The 21,319-nt window shown below is 46.2% G+C and overlaps 1 protein-coding gene across 1 annotated transcript in view; it reads right to left on the bottom strand.

Moving 5' to 3' along the window:
* Nucleotides 1-21,319, bottom strand: part of CTNNA1 (catenin alpha 1) — a 113,542-nt gene that overhangs the window by 67,797 nt on the left and 24,426 nt on the right. The window contains exons 4-7 of the mRNA XM_033072888.1: nt 21,127-21,293; nt 20,098-20,217; nt 18,106-18,372; nt 14,085-14,288 (exon numbers count right to left, since the gene is read on the bottom strand). Of these exons, the coding sequence (XP_032928779.1) occupies nt 14,085-14,288; nt 18,106-18,372; nt 20,098-20,217; nt 21,127-21,293 (758 nt within the window). The remainder of the gene's footprint in view (nt 1-14,084; nt 14,289-18,105; nt 18,373-20,097; nt 20,218-21,126; nt 21,294-21,319) is intronic.

Genomic DNA, 21,319 nt, shown 5'->3' with positions numbered 1-21,319 from the left:
AAAGAAAACCCAAATTGGCAATAAAACAGCACATGCTAAACCTGACTTTTCAGGGAACTGAGTCCCCCCAGCTTCCATTTCATCATGGTCAGACCAGACCCAGCACTAACCAAGCAAATGTCCCTGAAACCTTCTGCAAAAGTGGCACCAATTTCTGTTTCTTGTTGCCCTGCAGATGTTTCTCAGCTGAGCTCAGAGGCAGCTGCAGGCTCTAGCTGCCCTGGCTCAGTGTGCCAGGCCCCCTTCCAGCAGCTCAGATCACAGAATAAATAAATATTCTGAGCTGGAAGGGTCCCACAAGGATCAGGGGCCAACTCCCAAGTGGATAGAACCCCAAACCTCAGAGTTGTTAACATCCCCTGAGTCCATCTCAGGATCACCCCTCTGTGTCAGGGCAGCTCCTGCTCCCAGGACACACAGACAGCAGTGTGGGGTCTGTCACACACAGACAGGAGCATGGGGTCTGTCACACGCAGAACAGGCTCCTGCTCCCAGGACACACAGACAGCAGTGTGGGGTCTGTCACACACAGACAGCTCCTGTCCCCAGGACACACTGACAGCAGTGTGGGGTCTCATGTCACCCAGCTCCAGATGTAAAGGGGTTATTTTGCAGTGGGTCTTGGCATCCTACTCCTGCAGTTTGCAATCCCCTGCTGTCTGCCAGGGCTCAGGATTCCATCACTCCCAGCCAGGCTGATCCTTTTCCTGGAGCACAGCCCCAGCTGCCACCCAGCCCAGGCAGGAGCAGAAAAGCAGTGCTGGAAAAGCAGCAGGACAGCACCACCTCCAACACCCCCCTCAGGCCCTGGGGTGGATCAGAACTGCTGACAAAAGCTCTGGCTTAAACCTGCAGTGTCTTCATGCAGCACCAGATGAAATGATGCTGGATGCCCAGCCCAGTGCAGCAGGTGGGACCTGACCAGTGCTGAGTGATAGGCAGGAGCTCAAGGGGGGCTGCCCAGTTTTGTCAACACTTCCAGCTGTTTCCTTCCAGGGGATGTTGCTGAGTGAGGACTGGTTAAGCTTGGCTTAACCAATTCATCTCACTCCCAGTATGCCTGCTTGGATGGCAGAAGCAGGATGGATGGGGGAATGTCTCAGAATACCAAAGCAGGGGGACAAACCACTTCTGCAGGAACCACCAGAGAGCTGCTGGGGCTGGAGCGCAAATTACCACTGGAGCTGCCTCTTTACAGGCCTGGTTTTTCTTTTTTATGTGAATCAGCAACCTTATCTAGGGAATATCTCAAGTTTTTCCTCTGAAGATTACATACATTAATAGATATATCCAGAAGCATGAAAAGCAGAGTGAAGTTTACACCTGCAGAAATTGTAAAAGCTTTGAGATATTGTAGTTTCTATCAAATTTTACATGTGTGCAAAAGGCTTTAGAAATAAAACTAAAATTGAAATAACACAGACCCCTGAAAAACTCAAATTAAAAGGACTGAGCCAAGGCAGCATATGCCCTTTCCAAGAGGAAGAGAATGCATTATAAATCTGGGAATAAAGCCACCTAACTCCTGGCAAGACAGTTTGGAGAAACAGATAATAAAGCAATCCTACCACTATGATCACAAGACATTAAAAGTTAGAATTAATGTAGCCTTTATTCATTATTAGAAATAGGTTTAATTTGCAACAGATTTAAGAGTGTTTACTGTAGGGGAGATTCAGCAGCCTTAACCTGCAACACACCAAGAGAAAAGGTAGGTATGAAGTTGCCTCTGACAGGAAGCAATAGGCACTAAAAACCAGGAACAGCAGGAAAAGCTGACTAATTGTCAAGAACCTCAAGCCTCAGCAGCAGCAAAAGCAGCAAAATCCCCTCTCCATCACAGAATCCCAGAATGGTTTGGATGGGAACGGACCTTAAAGTTCATCCCATCCCACCCTGCCATGGCAGGGACAGCTCCCACTGTCCCAATGTCCAGCCTGGTCTTGGACATTCCAGGGATCCAGGGGCAGCCCCAGCTGCTCTGGGCACCCTGTGCCAGCCCTGCCCACCCTGCCAGGGAACAATTCCTGCCCAAAATCCCATCCAGCCCTGCCATTCCCTGTGTCCTGTCCCTCCACCCCTTTGTCCCAGCTCCCTCTCCAGCTCTCCTGCAGCTCCTTCAAGGCCACTCTGAGCTCACCCCAAAGCTCCTCCTGTCCAGGTGAACAATCCCAGCTGTGCCAGCCTTTCCTCCCAGCAGAGCTGCTCCATCCTCTGCTCATCCTGGAGCCTCCTCTGGGCTGGCTGCAGCAGCTGCAGCTCCTCCCTGTGCTGGGGCAGCTCTGCAGGTTCACCATCTGGGCAGTCAGGTGAGTCCCTGAGAAGCCAAAAGGGCTCAGAAGCAGCCCTGGCTGCCCAGGAGGGGGATCCCACTGGGTGCACCCAGACCAAGCCACCCTCATCTACACCACCTCCATCCACCCAGAGCCACTGACTCACCGGGGGGGATTAAAAAGCCCAGAAATGTGGAGTGCATACCTTCATTTCTCACAGAGGCACCACCAAGCCATTATTTACTAAGCTAACTAATTAGCCAGCCACCCTTGCAGATAATAAGAATGCATTGAAGTATTTAAAATTCCTGTACACGCCTGACACATTCAAAGTGGCTGCCCTTCTTCAAAAGAAAATGAATGTCAAAGGAAATAAAGCATTTAGGAACACTCAGCACATCTGAGGTGCAGGGCAAAGGTGGCATCACCTCGGCTCTCAGGAAAAGCAAAGAAAACAAAGTTGAGTGTTACAGGATACTGAGGCATTTCACTGTTTTATTGTATCAGCTTCTACTTCTAAAGAGATCATTAGACACACAATTTGAATTAGCATTAGATAGATAAACTAACAGCTATTCAAAACAAACAGAATTAACCCACAGAACTGCAAAAACTGGCACAGAAAAAGCAGGAGATTGAAGGTACTTCAGCTGACAGTAATCTGAAAAACCAAGCTGGTAAATTCAGTTTTACCCCAAGAAATAAGTTGTAAGTGAATCTACACTTCAGTGCAGTCTAGCACTGCAAAAACTCCTCCCTCCACACAGGCACTGCTCCAGGAGTGGGTAATAGAATCAAAGTCACAGAGCAAGTTTACAAAACGCAGAAAATAATCAATCCCCTGGAAATAACAGCAGGAACACTCCCAGGGGATACAAAGGCCCTGTGTACTTGATGTGGTTTCAGAAAGAGCTCCTCAAGTCCAGCTGAGGATACTGTAACTTGGGGGCATAGAGGAAATAGGTTTCCATAGCACTTCAAAACTGACTGAGGATAAAAATTCAGAGGAAGTTTGGAGAATTCAGCAGCTGCCACCACAAAAAGGCAGTTTTACATTCATCAGAGCATACAGGGGGTGTGGGGGGTACAGGACAGGAAGATTTGCTTCATTACCCCATTCTTCTCTCCACACACATTCCTGACAGGCTCTCCACAGCAGATCCCTGAGCTCCTGCACCCATGGGAGCAGCCCAGGGGTGAGCAGAACTGGGGCTGTGCAGTGAAAGGAGCAGAACTGGGACTGACAGCGATGGGGAGGAGTAGGAGCACACCTCACCTCACCCAGGTGAGCAGAACTGGGGCTGAGAGCAGTAGGGAGGAGCAGAACTGGCACTGTCAGTGGTGAGGAGGAGCAGGAGCAGAGCTCACCTCACCCAGGTGAGAACTGGGACTGACAGTGATGGGGAGGAGCAGGAGCACACCTCATCTCACCCCAGCCAGGTGAGCCTGGCCACCAACTTCACCTGGGGCTACCAAGAGCCACTCCTGCCAAGCCACCCTCACAAGAACAACTCCTGCCTGGCCTGGGGAGGACCCTGCCCTCCCCAAGGAAAGGCCCTGCAGGAAGGAACACAAAACACAACCCTCTATTGGCTCCAGAGGGGTCAGCTGCCCAGGCTGGGCTTTCAACTTCTTCCTCTTCACTTATTGCTGCATTAACTTCCCTTTTTCTTGGCTTTTTTCAGTCCAGTGACCTCTAGAATTTGGATTCTTTGACTTCTGGAGAGATGCCCAAAAAACTCATTCTGCCTCTAAGGAAATTCACAATTTGGCATTTAAGGGGAACAGTATCAAGTGATATGGCTGCAGTCTTATTTTGTGCTTGTCATCAGAGCTCTCCAGTCACCTTCTTCCCCCAAAATGACTCAGAGTCCTCAAAGGAGAGGGTCAAAGGCACAGTAGGGAAGGGGAAGGCAGCCCCACACCCCACATTTCTTCCCACACAATCCAGAAGGCAAGTGGTGAGGGGGGACACACACACAAACCCTTACAAAAGGGAGAAATGAGACTGAAGCCACAGATGCAGAAACCACCTGGGCAGTATCACACAGTCAGTTGCTCAACCTCTACACAAGCAGAATTAATTGCATTAATTCTGGGGTTTAGTCAAGAGGATTTGACTAAAAATAATACATATTGAAAAGTAGTGCACAGCATTGAGTTAAAAACCATGGGGACAGCATGGAAATGGAGGAATCTGACTTGGGCACCACTGACATTCACAGCTGCAATTCATCTGCTGGGCAGCCTGTAAGGAAAAACATCCATCAACTTCCAACAGCAGATACAGGACAAGATGTGTGTGCTATAAAACAAGTCCCAGGGTTATCTTCCTACTCAGCAAACAGGGGCTTTTTAAAGCATCACATACCAATGCTACAGGTAATACCAAAAAAACTCAAAAAAATAGCTCAAGTCTCAAGCACATAATGAGATTGGTGTCTCCAAGAAATTGCTGAAGTATCTCCCTCATTCCTTAATATCTGTTTGTATTTTAATTTGGGGAGAGATTATGCAACCACATTCATATACCAAGAAACATAAAAATAAATTTAACGCTATCAGAATTATTTGAAGTCTTGAATAGTTTAGGACAGTCAATGTTCCAGCTCCTCCAAACTGCCCCTGTGTGCAGCCTCATGGCCAAATCTTCATCTGGCATCAGATTCAAAAAGCTGCCTGCCACACTTACAGGTGGGAACCTTACTCCAAAATTCAAAGGCAACAAAGTTTTTTTAGTGAATCCATGCTTTAAATACGAGGTCAAAATAAATTGCCTAAGCCCCAGCAGATAAAAGCCAAGCCAGAAGGATGCTCTGGAGCAGTCATGGCACCCAGGACTGACCCACCTGCACCCACCATGCTCCTCATCTCTGTCCCCCACACATCCCTCTCAAGACACCCCACCTGCAAAGCTGAATCCTAAACCAAGACCCTTCTTTTTGCAGAGCCTTTTCCCCCTCAGTGGCAGGCTTCATTTCCCCAGATCACTCTGCAGGTTTCACAAAGTAACTGATAATGTCAATCCACGTTATCATATCCAGCAAACCACAGTTAACAGCACCTCGGGCACAGCAAAGAGACTCTGAGCTGAGGAGCAATTCTTTTCTTCTGGCCACATATGGCAGCAGTGGAGCCCCAATGAATGGCAGCAGCCTCGTTTGCTGACAGCAGAGGAGAGCAGGGAGGCAGGGGAGCCCATGCTCCACATCCCACAATATTTGCCTTCACCCTGACACACACAATAAAGAAAAACACCCTCCCTTTGTGGAAGGCACAGGTATTTGTGAAAGCCAGCACAGAACCATCTGGGCTTGTTTCTTCACTGCCTACTGCTAATTTTGCACATGCCCTGGTTTTCCCTCTGTGGCTTGATGCCAGTGCTTTTTTTAATTGGTGCTGGGAAAAATGCACCTTTTAGGCCACCTTTGCAAGGCAGCTCCTGGTCTGACAGCCTCTGGCTTTGCTGTTGTTATTGTAAGGAAACTCCTCTTCTAGAATGCCTGTTCAGCAAAAATAATTTGTGAGTCTCCAAAGTCATGAAGTCTTTTCAGCCAGCCTGAGCAGGTTTTTAGCCCTGCCATACACAAGCTGGCTCTGCTGCTCCCCCTCCAACTCCTGTCCCTCCTGCTAAAGGCCAGAAGCAAGGCAAAGTTCTCTCCTCTATTTCAACAGCTTTCCAAGATACAGCTTAAGCCTCATCCTTTTCTCAGACATGAGAAGGATTAAGTCACTCTTCTGCCTCTATTTAAATTCCAGAGGGCTGTCACTATTTGGATAAGCCACAAATGCTAATTATTCTGTATTGATTCTGTTGACTTTCTGGGACAAAGGAGGTCTGAAGCTGCAGGACACATTAAGAGCATTACAGAACATCAGCTTTCTTACACAGGATAAAACAGGTTAAGCAAGAGCAGAGTCTGGATAATAGACATCACATCCAGAAGAGAATAGCCAGGTTTCCATCAAACCCTCTAATGCTTGCAGCAGGAGCTGTAAAAGAGATGAAGAGGTATTGGAAAGGAAAAAAATGAAAGAGCACAACAGGTTTTGCATGCCATGAGAGCACTGGAGAGGGGAGAAGTGGTAGCACAAAGCCACAGGGATGTGTACATGGACAGTGACTGCTCCCCTTCTCTCCCTTCACTCCTGAATCCCAGCCTGAAGATGGAACTTAATCCAGAGTTTGTATTAGATCTAGGTAAAAGGAAGAGAAGTCAAGGACTTGAGGTGCAAGTAGGGGCAATACAGAAGTGTGGCATTCCAGCTTTGTAATAATTCCATCATCCCTCTCCTCAACAAGAGGAATTGAAAAGCCCAGTTGTGTGTGTAATACTTCTGCACACTGAGAGCATGATCCTGCTGGAGGCTAAAAGACTGTTTATCCACAGATCAGCAGTCACTGTGCAAACTTGCATGCTCCAGTCCATCCATACTCCTCGAATTTGACTTTGAGTGACTACTCAAGTATCACCAAATGGAGCTGCATTAGGGGTGATTACATATTTGATCTCATGCAGGCAGATAAAAGTTCAAATATTTCCTTACAAAACAGTAGAATTCAAATGAATTAAGCCATAAACCATAACATTAAAGCAGAATCCATGCACAGCATTCGAGTGTATTTATATAAAACCACTTACAGTTCAAAGAAAGTAAAACACTGGAAAATGTCAACCTCCATATCACAAACAAGGGTGCACACATTATTACTGCAGGTATTCCCTGCACTAATCTTTATCTCATGTTGATCAGATAACATTTAAGAGAGGTTGAGATTTATAATGCATTATCAGAAGATTAGAATGTGTTAACATTGGAGAGGTTTCTGACAAGAAAGGAAATCCCAACACAAAACCAAATGGTGAGGGGAAAAAGGAGGGACCAGGTGGGATGGGAACCTTCAGTGCCACTCAGAGTGTGCACAGGGCTCAGCTCCTGCTCAGAGCCAGCACCAGAAGCAGCTCTGCACAGCTGGTTGCAGAGAGCACTCAAAGTGAGGGCAGCCACCTTCCTTCTTTTACATACATTAGGAGTCTGTAACAAAAATGCTGCAAAGCGTGGAAAGGCTGTAAGGGTGAGCTCTGCTCTATGAGGCAGTTCAGAACAAGTCCCAGCTGCTGTCAAATCTATTCAATTTAAGAGAGTTCTCGCTGGCAGCTCTGCACCAAACAAGCAGCAAAGGCTGAAGGCAGTGGCTGGAGCTCAGCAGTGATTCAAGACTTGAGGAGACTCCTGAGCTCCTACTGGAAGCAGACCTGAGGTGTGAGTGCTGGGCTTCTCGCAGGAGGCACTCAGCCAGCCATATGCTTCTTTAAGAGATGCATCTGCCCGGCACAGAAACTGGCTTGGGTCTGGAAATGCATCCAGGGCTTGCAAGCTGTGCCACCAGCATCAGTGGCTGCACTGGGGTGTGCCCCCACCCAGATGTGCTGCCCTCCCTCCCCTCCAGGGCTGGGGTCTCTAAACCAGCAATTCCACATCAACATTTGGGGCAAGCTCCAGGAAACCACTGGGGGTGACAAGGAAGACTGAAGAGTTTCAAAACCCAAAGACCACAAGAACTTTAGATGAGCTGGACTCTTTAGAACTTCTCAAATTCCTGAAGTCCTTGTACTACTCCCCAAGAAACAGAAGGCACCAGAACATCTCCTGAGAGCCCCACACTAAGTTCCAGACCAGGGTGGTGTTGGGTGAGCACCTGGAAGCTCAGTTCTGGAGCCCAAAAATGCCTGAGTGACAGAGTGTGAAGTTCTCATCTGGATTCACTCCAATGATGCTGAAATATTTACTCAATGGCAGCCTGTAAGCATTAAACTTAAAACTCTTATCACTTCAGAAATGTTCTGTTTTTAAAAGCAGCATCTTTGTCAAAGCAATAATGTCTATGGAAATTAGGGCCCAGCATAACAGCACAGCTCTCTACTGAGCAGCAAAGTCCATGACAGGAAAACCCATCCAGGCTTTCAAACCACATCCATCACGTCAGCATTCAGGCATCTTCAACTGACAAACAATATTAAAACAGAAAGTGTAGATTATCTCAAGGCAGAATTTTTATCAGCATCTTTATCATCAACACAGATCAGTGTGCCATTTTAATTCACATCTATTCCCTCAGAAACAGATGCTTTCATTAAAAGGGCTATGCAAGAGCCCTTTCAGTATATAGATACTTGCTATAAATGAATTCTACAGTCATGTGAAAATTCACATGTTCCTTTCCAAGCCTGGATCCTTGATGGGAATACAAAGCTGTGGATCAACATTATTAATAGACAAATTCATCATGAAAACACATCTCCATTCTGCAAATTGCAAGTGTGTCAGAAGTAGAAATATCCTTTGCTGGTAGTTCTGAAGACAAACGATCTCTCCCAGCAGATATTGAATAGATAAGCCAGGCACTTTCCTGCCCAATCACTTCCAAGCAGCAGAGAAGCTCAGGAAAGAAAAGCAAAATAGTGCAATTAAGGTTGAGCAAACAGCACTTGAGTGGAGCATTACATTCCCCTAACTGCACTGAGCACAGACACAAGGGTGCAAACCAAGCATTTAGCAAGTGATGGGTCCACCAGGCCCAGATCCAGCAGTGCTGGGACCTTCTCTGCAGACCCTGAGGTCCAAACCACACTGGTCTGCAAGAGTTCCCTGAGGGAGAGCAGGAGCACAGCCGGGGCTCAACCTCCCTCACCCTCAAGTTGTGCCACACCAGCACAGCTGGGTTAAAACCCAACACAAAAAGAAACAACTCCCACCCCCAAGCAGCTCCTGCTGTGATGCTCAAGCACTTGAGGCCAAAGAGAAGATGGAAACCAGGGAAAGTAAAAAGCCATGCTGAAGTGATGTGTGCCTGGAATGCCTGCTCTGAACCAGCTCCCAATGGCTTTTCTCCATTTGCTGCCAAGCACCTCTAATGCAATCCAGACAGTCAAGGACACAGTCAGAATGTTAATATGAAAGCACTAAAATTCCCATTGAAATGGGACCTGTCAGGCTACTTTATGTAACATGATTTATCGTTTCCAAATGTAGTAACAAGGGATTTTATTGTACAAGAGCATGTGGCACACAATGGGGCTCCAGGTCTGCATCCTGCGCTCGCCAAACTACAACTGCTGACAACGCTTCTGCTGCTACAGGCTGACTGCTGGTGTGTGCATCAAAGGGGAGCTGCAAGCATTAGGAATTGATGGGGTACAGAACAGACTGAGATGAGAGCTCTCTGCACCTACCAAACACAGACAGGCACCTCTGAGCACTGCTGGCTCCTGGAAAGGAGCCCAAGTGTCCCCAGCCCCAGGGCTCCTGCAGCAGGCAGGAAAACCTGACTGCCAAGAGCTTCAGGAAGCTTTTATTTCCAATCTCACACATCAGCCAGATAACTGATCTCTTCTGCAAGTTCAGGGCACACTGAGAGCACGCTGGTTCCATTTCCAGGGCATAGCTGTGCTTCCTACCCTGCTAAACCCCAAACCCCTTCAAAGCCCAGCACCAAATCCAGGCTTTGCCATGTGTGACACAGAGCTGCCAGCAAGGCAAGCTGCCCAAGCCCTGTGCTAATGACACCCAGAGGGTTACAGCACACAGCACGGACCTGTCACAACTAAGTTGGTGGATTCCCATGTCAGTGACACATTTTCTTGCTTCTCAAATACAGAAATTTTTCAGTTGTCAGCCCACTGGGGATTTTGTAATGCACTTCAGTAGTCTAGCTATCCATGTAGTTTTCATTGCAGATATGTTAGCTTTGAGGCAGAGCTGAGTAGCACAGAAAAGCAGAGATGTTGGCTGTACCTACAGCAGGAGAGGAATCTCACAAAGGAAATGCCAGGAGAAACTGGTAGTAGTGTCAAAAAATACACAGCTTCATCTTTTTTACTTGGAGCAAACTGCAACAGGTCAACAGCACCCACACAAGATCATGCAGTTAGACCCAAAAAATGTTTCACTGTATTTTCTGCTATTCCTTACTAACTCCTTCATTGATTGCACTATTAATTTTGACATCATTCAATTCCATGCTTTGCTCTGCCCTCTTGCCCTGCCTAAGTCTGGAATCGATGTTCAACTAAACTCAAATATGCTCTGAAATGTCTTAGTTTAATTAATAAAATACACACCAAGAGTGCCTGACTGCCACAGATCATACAGAGATCTGAGTCTTCCCATCTGTGAGGTATATTACAAACTCAGCTGCAACTGATGTGGTCTGTTTGCTGCATTCCAGGCAGCTGATCCCAGAACCAAGACCTTGGACTACTCTGCTTTTACAGAGCTACTCAGAATCAATAATGAATTTAGGCCTTTCCCCTGCAACTCTGCCATTCAGCACCAGCAGCAAGAACCAAGCTTACTCCAAGTAATAAAACCCAAACACAAATAGGCATTTGTGCTATTTCAATCCAACAGGGATCTGCAATGCAAGTTTAAAAAGGAGAACTATTTTCTGTTGGAATTGTGAGAAGTGAGCAAAAGCCATAATGGAAAACAGCTCTCCCCAGGAGAAATGGCAGAGGAGGGGGAAAAGCCAGAGAATCAGATGCTGTAATTAAGGGATGAACAGTTGGGATTTCAAAGAATGTAGCTTATCAACCAAGAGGCTGGGGCATCAAGTGGCTGACGAAGTTCAGTGGACACTGATAATGAAAGCCCATCTCACTTAACACCCACAGAAACAGACTCCTGCCACCAGCATGACTTCTCCTGCATTTTCAAGAGCAGTCCAGCTTGGTCAGAAGTGCCTGAGCTGCAGACTGCCAGACTGGGGATACTTGGGTAAGATAAATGAAACAGTTCCCTTGTTCCTGTCCTGCTGGCACGACCCACTACTGACCAGGCTGACAGGACGCTGGCCTTGGTGTGAAAAATTTAGTCTGACCAAGCTGCTCTTGAAAATGGCAAGAGAAGTGGGGCTAGATGAAAAAGGAAATCATACCCCCACCAATCTAAGAAAAAGGGATTCAAACTCCTGTAAGCAACTACTGAACAAACAAATCTTGCCCTTCTTTTAAGGGCATAATCACAGGATTCACCACGGTGCCAGCAGATGCAGTGGGGGTCAAGAGATCCTACACTTCAGTTTATTGCCAAAAAGTGTTATTCAGCTAAAAACTTCTGCCATACTCCATAACCCAGCCACCAATGCTTCCAGACTTCCAGACCTTCAAGGACAGGCACAGAGAAACACTTAAACTCTGCATCCAAAACACTAAACTTTGAGTTATAAACTGTCTAGAGAACAGCCTTGTTATTGCCAGAGATCAGAGAGAAAGCCCAAAAGGTAGAGAAGTCACAGCACTTCAAGTTAAAAAGGAAATTTGCCTCAAGATAGTCCTGTGCTTCAGCCTTTCCAGTGTATTCCTCATCCAATCTTCTCTGAATTCTTCCACTTGGCCAATAAATACCTCTTACTCTAGCACTTGGATAAGATTTATGATGCACTGCAAGTGCTGTGCAATTAACAGATTTAATGCCCAATTCACTTCCTCCTTCAAAGGGAGGTTGGAGGAAAGCATCCCAGGAGCTGTGGGTATATCATACATATACATGAAATGACATTTCCTCTGCCACTACTCTCAGTCAGCACATCCCTACTCTTCCTGCAGATGTATCAAACCATTTTCACTGTTTAGATTCCCAACTATTAGTCATTCTTCAGCTTAATCACAGAGGGGTTTACAGTATGGATTTTTACACACCATCCCACATTTTCACCATAATTTATCAATTGCTTTTTCCACTCCATTTCACTGAATTTCTAATCTCATTTCCCCAACTACACAGTCTACAATCATAACATAACAGTGACTTTAAAAGATGCAGTATGCTCCACTAATTTCACAATGTGTTCAAGGAGATAACAGAGGGAATACATCCTTTCCATCTCAGCATGATTGCTTGAACTTGCCTATCAGAGACAAAAGCCATGGCTGAGGAGGGGGACAGGCACTGCTGTGAGGGGAAGTCCAAGCTCTGCACTCTCTCATGGCTATTGAGCAACTTTCAATGAGACAAATGCCACCAACTCCTCCATGCAAGGCTGAGCATTTCCCTCCTGCACATGTTTAATTGTCCCTTGGTGGCTGCTCCACCAAAGAATCGTGCTGACAGGGCTCCCTCCAATCCAGCAGCACATTTCAGGGATTATTGCTGATGCTTCACAGCCTCATAAAACACACTGCTCAAAGGAGGTTGGAGTGGCACAGCTCCGTGCTTTGCTTCAGCTGCAGTCTGAAGTCTACAAAATGTCAATGCTGAGCGCAAGCTACTTTCACAAGCAATTAAGACAGACTACATGAATACCTAGCTCAGCCCGAGGCTACATCACACTTGCCTTTCTGTTTTGTTCAATTACTTTGCCCTTCTCTTTGGTAAACAGAAATCCTTGTTTTCCTTTCTCTCTACCACACACTGCATCTGTTCTCCAAATTCCAGCACCCCAACCCACACATGGCAGCTCCTGGACCAGTTTTACTCCTTGCTGAAATCACTTTGGCCAAAAGGTTTGAAGGTAAGACACCCAATGCAGCAAGATTCCTAAATAAAGGTTACTGTCTGGAAAAAAAAAAAGTATCTCTGAACTCAGTTGCACCTCAAACAAGCACAAAAGCATAAATAAGACCTCAACTCCTCCCATTAAGATTTCTTCAGACAATTTTACTTGTCACAGTGCTAGAAGTCACACAGTTTGCTTAAGTTGTTGCCATTTCTGCAACTTTATTTTCAGAAATCACCTTTAACAGCATGGAAGTTTAACGATTCTACATAGTCTTGTCTATAATCTTATGATATCCTGATTTCACCTCTCAACACAGCAAGTTCTTCAAACCCACTGGAACAAGAGCAAAGGGGCAATGGAGGGGAAGAAGTCAGCACTGCACCATGATGCCCTGAAATGCAGGAGCTCATCCACATGACATGACACTCACTCCAACCACAGAAACTCACTGTGTGCACATCCAGTGCCTAAACACTGGAAAAGAACTGCCCAGAGCCCAATATTTACACCAAACTGCTCTCAGATTTTTTTACTACATATTTAACTTCATATATCACTTCCACTCAAACTGAGGAGCAACAGTAATCAACTTGATTCTGACAATTTTTTCAGCTACAAGATGACAGAGTTAAAGTTTCCAAGAGTCAACAGAAGTGAAGCAGAACTTTTTGCATAAGCCCATTTACCTTATGTAAACTGAGGTTTGAATTTCTCTACAAAACAATGTCAACAGTCATAAAATAGAAATAAGAGCAGTGCCAAAGGGTTAACCCTTTATGATGGGTAACACTTGTAGACTTAACTCTTTATGATAACATTTGTAAGTTTAACCCTTTATGATGGCAACACTTGTTTGGAAGCCTGGAGATCAAGTTTAAGGTAATTATCATTGGTGACTTAAGTAGGTTTCATCCCACCTCATGACAAACCTTTAAGGACCATTTGTTAGTGTTCAAATTCTGTTTGGGACAGAGCAAACCAGCTTTGAGGGACAGTGCTTCAGTTCCATATTTTAGCTGATCCCATGGAGTTACATCCCCAAAGTGAGTAGAGCAGGTACTCATGTTGCCCATGCACCCAGCTCCAATCCCATGGATTTACACACCCCAGTCCTCCAGCATAGCAGTACTCACAGTGCCCATGTACTGGAATTTCAACCCCATGGATTTACACCATCAGAGGCACTCACACTGCCCATGTACCCAGTTCCAATCCCATAGATTTACATCCCAGACCCCATCAGAGGTACTCACACTGCCCATGTACCCAGCTCCAATCCCACAGTTACCCCCAGCCCCAGAGGCACTCACGTTGCCCATGTACTCGGACAGCAGGTCCTGCAGCGCCTGGCGCACAGCGTTGCACTCGGCCACGATGCGCTCGCGGCGGTCGTCGCGCGTGCAGGACGAGTCTGCCATGAGCGCCGCCCCGCTGATGATGCTCTCCAGCCGCTCCTCCAGCGATGGCCGGAACCGCTCCTCGCTGAATGTCGACGGGTCCACGATGATTTGTTTCTAGCCAGAGAAGAAGTTGTGCAAGTCAGTCACCAGCCCAAGTGATGCCTCAGGATTTAGCTTTAATCATTTTCAAGTCATGTACTGCTTTAGTGTGTAACTCTCAAACACCTGATAGAGTGTTAGCTATTGTCTTCACATTTTGGTCAGACAAAATTCCTCTCTGGGCCTGGAACTCAAGGACTCCTTATTGTCTCAGCCCCAAGAGATGTATACAACAGCGAATTGCGAGGCAAACTTGGAGTAAATGACTTCATCACCTGAAGCTTTAATTGGAGAATTAATCCCCGATATGCAAATGGACCAAACTTGTAATTTTCTGAACTCATGACCATCATCCACCTTGGGTGTAGCCCCTCTGGGAGGCTTTGGCTACCCAAGGTGCACCTGCTGAAGGCCTCCAATAAATACCCACTTTAATTCTCTTAATCTTGTCCAGTCTCTGTTCTAGGTATCCAGTCTAGGGCATCAAAGCAGTGTGTTACTGTTCAATCATGCACACAACCAACACTTAGAGCAACCCCCTGATCAGGCATCAAGAGGCAAACCACACCATTTTGGCACTGAGGAGGATTTTCACGAGTAGTTCTGTAAAATTACTAAGAGGTTTCCCAGCAGATTATGTTGCTACTCATTTCTTGTGCTGCTTTGACAGCTGAACAAAACTTGGCCACAGGAAGCCTTGTTACATGAATGACAAAAATCAAATGTGCCAGCAGAAATAAGGTTCAAAGTACAGGACTCATCCTAATGACATGTCAGTTTGGACAGGACTTCACTAGTTAACTTGTCAGATATAATTATCCCATCATGAACAAGAAAACAAACATCCAAAATTTCCTCTATGTATTGTGTTCTGTTGCCCTACTTTGCAGAGTCTTTCTTCTCTCCAGTGTTAGGCAGGTAAACACAACTGTGTTCTCGAACATTCTCCAAGGGAAACATCAACATAAAGGTTTCAAACCACACAGAAATCAATTTCTTCATGGTAGAAAGTGGTCACAGGTTCCTCCTGCCAGTGTCAGCAAGTACAGCTCATACCAAGAGACTCAGGGCTGGAACAGCAGCACTAGGGTATCTGCTCTCCAGGGGAAACATCACCACCCATGGAAGCTCCCCAGGAAAAGGCTGCACAATATTTATCACCTTTGAGTACTTTCAGGTGATTTGTTTAAACATGTCTGTAATTTAACAGAGAAAAGTAATTTGGCCATTTCACAGTTTGGTGGTTTGTTTAGGGTTTGGTTGGGTTACTGCAGGGGCAGAATTTGTTAAGTCTAACAGAAGCCCCAAAGCTTTTTGGAATGGGAAATTCCTCAGCCAGTTTGTGCTCAAGCCAACCTCAGCAGCCTCACAACCACCTCCTCCTGCCAGCCAGCACATTTCCTATCCCTAAGGAGTAAGCATGTAGCCATCACAGCAGGATGAGAACATGGCTTGTGCTCCCCAACATTCCCTCCACCTTCTTCCTGAAACTTTTAGCCACTGGCTAATACAATGGCACTGTGCTACCACTCCAGAACTGCACCATCAGAAAACAGAGATAACGATCAGCTTGTTATCTTCTGGTAGCCATTTCATATTTTACCATCACTGTAGTATCTGGGGGCATGTGTGCTCAAAGCCTCTATTACAGGAGTGTAATAACACTCAAGCAGTAGCAGGAAATGAAGTGCAGGGATAACATCTGCCAAGAACCTCAACACATTTGTTTTGTCAGCCTCCCTTGGCAGGGATGAGACAAAGCTATCGTGAAGCTGAGCTGCTGATCAGGCACTGCTGCTATTAGAGAGCCTCACAAAGTGGAATTAAAAGCTCAAAAGGCTTCATGTGAACTGCAACACTCAGAAAGTAGTCTGCAGCTGTACATTGGAGAGTATAGTAAAATAGGGTGACTAATCAGAAATCCCATTAGCTGGTTTGAGCTGTACAAGCCAATCCACAAACCTGAACTGAATTATTTCTTCAGTGCCAGCCCCTGACACAGTGCTGCTGCTGCAGGGCTGCCCTCCCCTGCCACAGGCACCTGTGAGACCCTGCAACCCCTCGGGGCCACGCTGAGCCTGAGGCACACTCCAAAGGCTTACTGAGTATCTGATGGTATTTCAGAAAGGCAAACTCAAAACTGAAATGGGTCACAAAGACCAAGCCAGCCATGACATCCTCTTGTTACCCAAGAGATCACAGGGAAAGGTTTCCTATCAGGCACAGGGAGAGCTCAAACAGAACTTTATCCTGGCAAAATACACCTGGCAGAAAGGGAGGAATGAGAATGGCAAGAGCAGAAAGGAGATGAGCAAAATCCGGCAAAACCACAACTAGTAAATGCCTTTTGAGTAATGGCTTTGCAATATTAAATAAAGTTCTAGAGTAAATTAGTGCTACAGTGTTTAAAATTCAGAGGCTGGATCAGGTAGACAGCGAATCCTGGCTTCAAAAGGAAAGGGATCTCAGTAAAAATGCATGGCTGTCCTCAGCAACGTGCTGAATGCAAGATAAAGAACATGACAGATCAGTACAACAGATCAGTGTGAAATGACTTCATTTCCAACCAAAGATCATATTAAAACTTCCCACCTCATGTTCCTCTCAATAGGTAGTTTCAGCAATTCCAAATACATGATTCACTTTTAATAAATCACTTCTGTCACCTCCAGGAATACATTACATAAATATATTATGAAATAATCAATTTCAAACAAACCATCTCATGTAGCAGTAGGCTAACTGCTATTTCAGAGCTAGTTTAACTTGACAGCCTTCCATCACCAAGAACCACACATATAACTTTCTATATTCCATCAACCCTAGTTTGGAAAATGACTTTTTTTAAAAAAAAAAAAGCCTACTTTGCCTACAATTTGCTGCACTTCAGTAAAAAATCATCTCCCAGGCAATGTGTTTTGGGTTACAAAACAGGATGTGACCAAAAGTATGAATTCTATCACCAGTTGTTAAACCAGGTGGGGCAGTGATCCTGATCTCTGTGGAGATACCTCCTGTTAATGGATCATTTGTTAAACCAAGTGGGGCAGTGATCCTTTATCCAGGGAGATACCTCCTGTTAATGGATCATTTGTTAATTCAGGTAGGGCAGTGATCCTTTATCCAGGGAAATATCTCCTGTTAATGGACCATTTGTTAAACCAGCTGGGGCAATGTTCTTTATCTTTCCACAACCCATCCTCCCTCCAGGAGATCTCTCCTGTTCATGGCCACTGAGTCCCAGGGCATGGCTGATAAAATTCCATCATCCCATGGGGAGATGCTCCACCCAGGGGAGGAGCCAAGCATTTCCTACCCAGATAAAATCTGAGATTTGGAACATCAGAGCAGCCTTTTCCACTGGATCCCAGAAGAAAACCAGACCCTTCCACATCATCACTGCACCTTGGGAGGAAAACTGCACCTTGTACAGGAGCACTGCTCCAACTGAGCCACATCTGTCACTGCAGGAGGATGCAGCCACCATGGAATGGCACTGCTGCCACCACCCTGACTGACTGATGGGTGCCAGCTTGGATTCTGGCTCTGGCAGGGTTTGGGATTGTTCTTTGTAATATTGCATTTCTATTTTAATTTCCCTAGTAAAGAACTGTTATTCCTATTCCCATATCTTCACCTGAGAGCCCCTTAATTTCAAAATTGTAAGATTTGAAGGGAGGGGTTTACATTCTCCATTTCAAAGAGAGGCTCCTGCCCTTCTTAACAAAGACCTCTCAAACCCATACACAACATCAATAAAAATCAAGCTGTGCCTAACAAACCCAGTGAACCAGGAGAGCCAGGGGGGTTTTTCACAGCAAGCCCAACTCACATCGAAGTTGTTGAGGGCGTAGGCCAGCTCTCCACCCCCGCCCTGCTGCTGGCCAGCGTCGTCTGAGGCCGTGGCCTGGGCGGCGTTGGAGATGCCGCTGACCGCCTGCTGCAGCTGCTTGTAGATCAGGTCCCTGTTGGCTTTGTAGGCAGCCACATCGGGGTGCTGCAGGCAGGCCTGGGATGCTGTGTACAGGATGGGCACGTTCTTCTGCAGGATCCCTCTGGCTGCTGCCATCTGGTCGCGGTGACCCACATCTTTCAGCTCCTGTAGGGAAGTTAAAGGGGAAATAAAGCATTGCCCACGTTCAACAGCCATGCACTGTCTGCCTGCATCTTCAAAGGACAGGCAGGTTCTTTGCCTCAAATCTGCTCAAATCTGTCTGCTGAGTATTCCTGTCCTGAAGGGCTCAACTAATTGCAAAACAAGACAGCATCATAAAGCCAAAAAACAACAACGCTGCAGGGCAATTCACAACACCACTATTCAAAATCTGACGTTGGATTTTTGTTCCTCTGCAGCGGAGGACCAGCATTTTAAAAGCTGTCCTGTCTTGCAGATGAGAAGCAAGATCATCTTTAATTTAAACTCCCAGGCTCACAACCAGAATGTTTTCTTTAATCACACCGAGAAGATGGTGTGTACTCCCCTCGAGAGACTCAGGTACTTAATTTCAGAAGAACAAATATATCATCTCATTCAACTTCTTCCTCACCTTCAATGAGACAAAATTAATCCAATGACTGTAATTACCACTAATTCAAGATTAGTGAGCAAGTCCATAAGTCTTTTCCCAAACACTCTGTGCTGTAACTCTCTAAAGCACCATCACCTCTGTTTTGGAACACAGCACCACAATCAGATAAAGCCTCTGAGTCCAGCACAAGCAGTAAGTTTATAAAAGGAGGAACAACCACAGTTATTGGTAGCAGCAGCATTTCAAAGTTACCTCTTAAATCTAACAAAGAGGTGAAAATGAAGACATGGACTGCCTTACTGAGAAAAGAAAAAAATTCTGTCAGACTCTCAAAAATGAATGGGCAATAGGTGACCTCTGTAAGGTACACACTGAGCAGGGAGGGCACTCCAAGCAGGCACAGAGATTTACAGATTTTGTAAAACCACTTCCCATAGTGTGGAACAATCCATCACAAAGCAGTTTTAGAGCATTTATTGCATTGCCATCACAACCCTACTCCCATTTACTGCAATCAGATTTGAGATACATAACCAACTGGCAATCCCTTTTTGACTGTACCCAGCTTATTTTCTAAGACAAATCTCTGCAAAAAAACCCAAGCAGTGTCAGAGGTGCATAAGCAGTTTTGGTTTGTACGTATCTGCAGAACAAAGAGGCAAAAAACGCTCTAAAAGAATTATGCTATTTCTGATAACTTAAACTGCCCACACTTCTGCTTTCTTCTGAAAACTTAACTACACAAGAATGAGTCACACCAGTGCTGTTGAACAAAACAAATTTCACATGCAATTTAAGGCTAAGCACAAGCTATCCAAACACAGAATATACCCACAGCAAACAGGAATTTAAACCCCTCCTCCAGTGGGCATTTCAATGCAAAACCAGTGAGCAGCACCAGTCACTTCCCTGTGTGCCCAGCCATGGCTTTTGCTCCCTGTGCATGTGGACATGTCCAGCCCAGCTGTGTGAACCACAACAGCAATGGGGGCTATGGAGAGTGCCCCAGGCCTGGGACACATCTCAGCTCCCTGCCCTCACCCACACCTGCACTGCTTCAAAACTCATGCACTCAAACACTGACAAACAAATGCTGCTATGAACAAATTCCACCTACAGCCAAGCACACTTCCCTTGCTTACCAGGCCCCGAACATCACAGAGCACAACATAAAGTACTCAGCAATAAAGTAAAAAGATAAAGTATTAACAGAATAGTCCAACAGCAGCAAGGCTGCCTTATTTTGGAAAAGAAAAATAAGAATTAATACACAGAAGAAAGTGGTCACACTGTACCTGTTGTCTTTTGGCTGCCATTATATTAAGCTTGTCCACTTCTGGTTTGAGGGCTTTGTACTGGATACCCAAGTCCTGCTCTGTGCCAGCATTTCTTAGTTTCAAGAGACCATCTTCCACCTAAAAGAATATATATTCACATATTTTTTCAAGCAATAGTCCACAGGCCAGGAAGAAGCCCACAATGTATTTCTTGGTGGGCAGAGAAAGCAATCTGCCTCTGCCCCCTGTTATTTTTTGGAGAGAGACACTTTAAAGGCTAATAGGATACAGGGCTTAGTTACTATTTCACAGTCACCAGCTACCAGAGACAGTCAAGTACACACATCTGAAAGAGCTTGAAGGAGTCCAGGGCCCTGGCAGAGCCACAGCAGCAGCCAAAGGGCACAAGGAGACTTCTCAAAGCTCATTTGCAAAGAACACTCAGTATCCAATGTCATTTCACTTCAAATTCTGCACAAACCACTCACCCACCCTGCTGCTTGTGGGAAGGAAAGGCTTCCTCAAACAGTCCACTTTCATTTTTATTTAGTCTGCCTAAGCTACTCAGCCCTGGTAGCTGCAAAGGAGTACTGGTTATAAGAAATTCTCTAGGATGAGAGGGCTGGCTCTCACCTGCAGCTGCAGACCAGGGTTCAGTTAGTTCTGTACTGAAAGTTCAGAACAGAGTGCAGCTCAATGTCAAAAGCTACTGACAGTGAGGATAAAAGTGAGCGACACACGCCCACAGTACACACTGTGCGAGGAGGAAAAAACCCCCAGACCCTCCCTACACTGTGCTGGGAGGAACAAACCCCCAGACCCTCCCCACATATATGCTGGAAGGAACAAACCCCCAGACCCTCCCCACATTGTGCTGGGAGAGAAAAAACCCTAGACCCTCCCCACATTCTGCTGGGAGGAAAATCCCCGAGACCCCTTGGTGCAGAAGTGAGCTGCTGCCAGCACACGCCCCACAGGCTCACACACACAGAGGGCACCTGGCAGAGCACCCACAGCGTGCCTGGCACAGCAGAGCCCCACACTTACAACTTTGAGCTGCACAAGCAGCTTGTAGACGTCTGCCATGTCGGCCAGGATGAGCAGGCGGGTGACAGCCGAGAGCAGGGCGCGCGCAGCCCGCACCATGTTCCCGCGCTTCACCGACGAGCAGGGGTCGTCTGCAAACTCCCCCGAGGCACTCTTCATCAGGTCACCTGCATGGGGGACAGAGGGGCTGACC

The sequence above is a fragment of the Catharus ustulatus genome, chromosome 15 (genome assembly GCF_009819885.2).
Source record: "Catharus ustulatus isolate bCatUst1 chromosome 15, bCatUst1.pri.v2, whole genome shotgun sequence".
Classification (NCBI taxonomy): Eukaryota; Metazoa; Chordata; class Aves; order Passeriformes; family Turdidae; genus Catharus; species Catharus ustulatus.
This window is presented reverse-complemented; position numbering and strand designations above follow the sequence as displayed.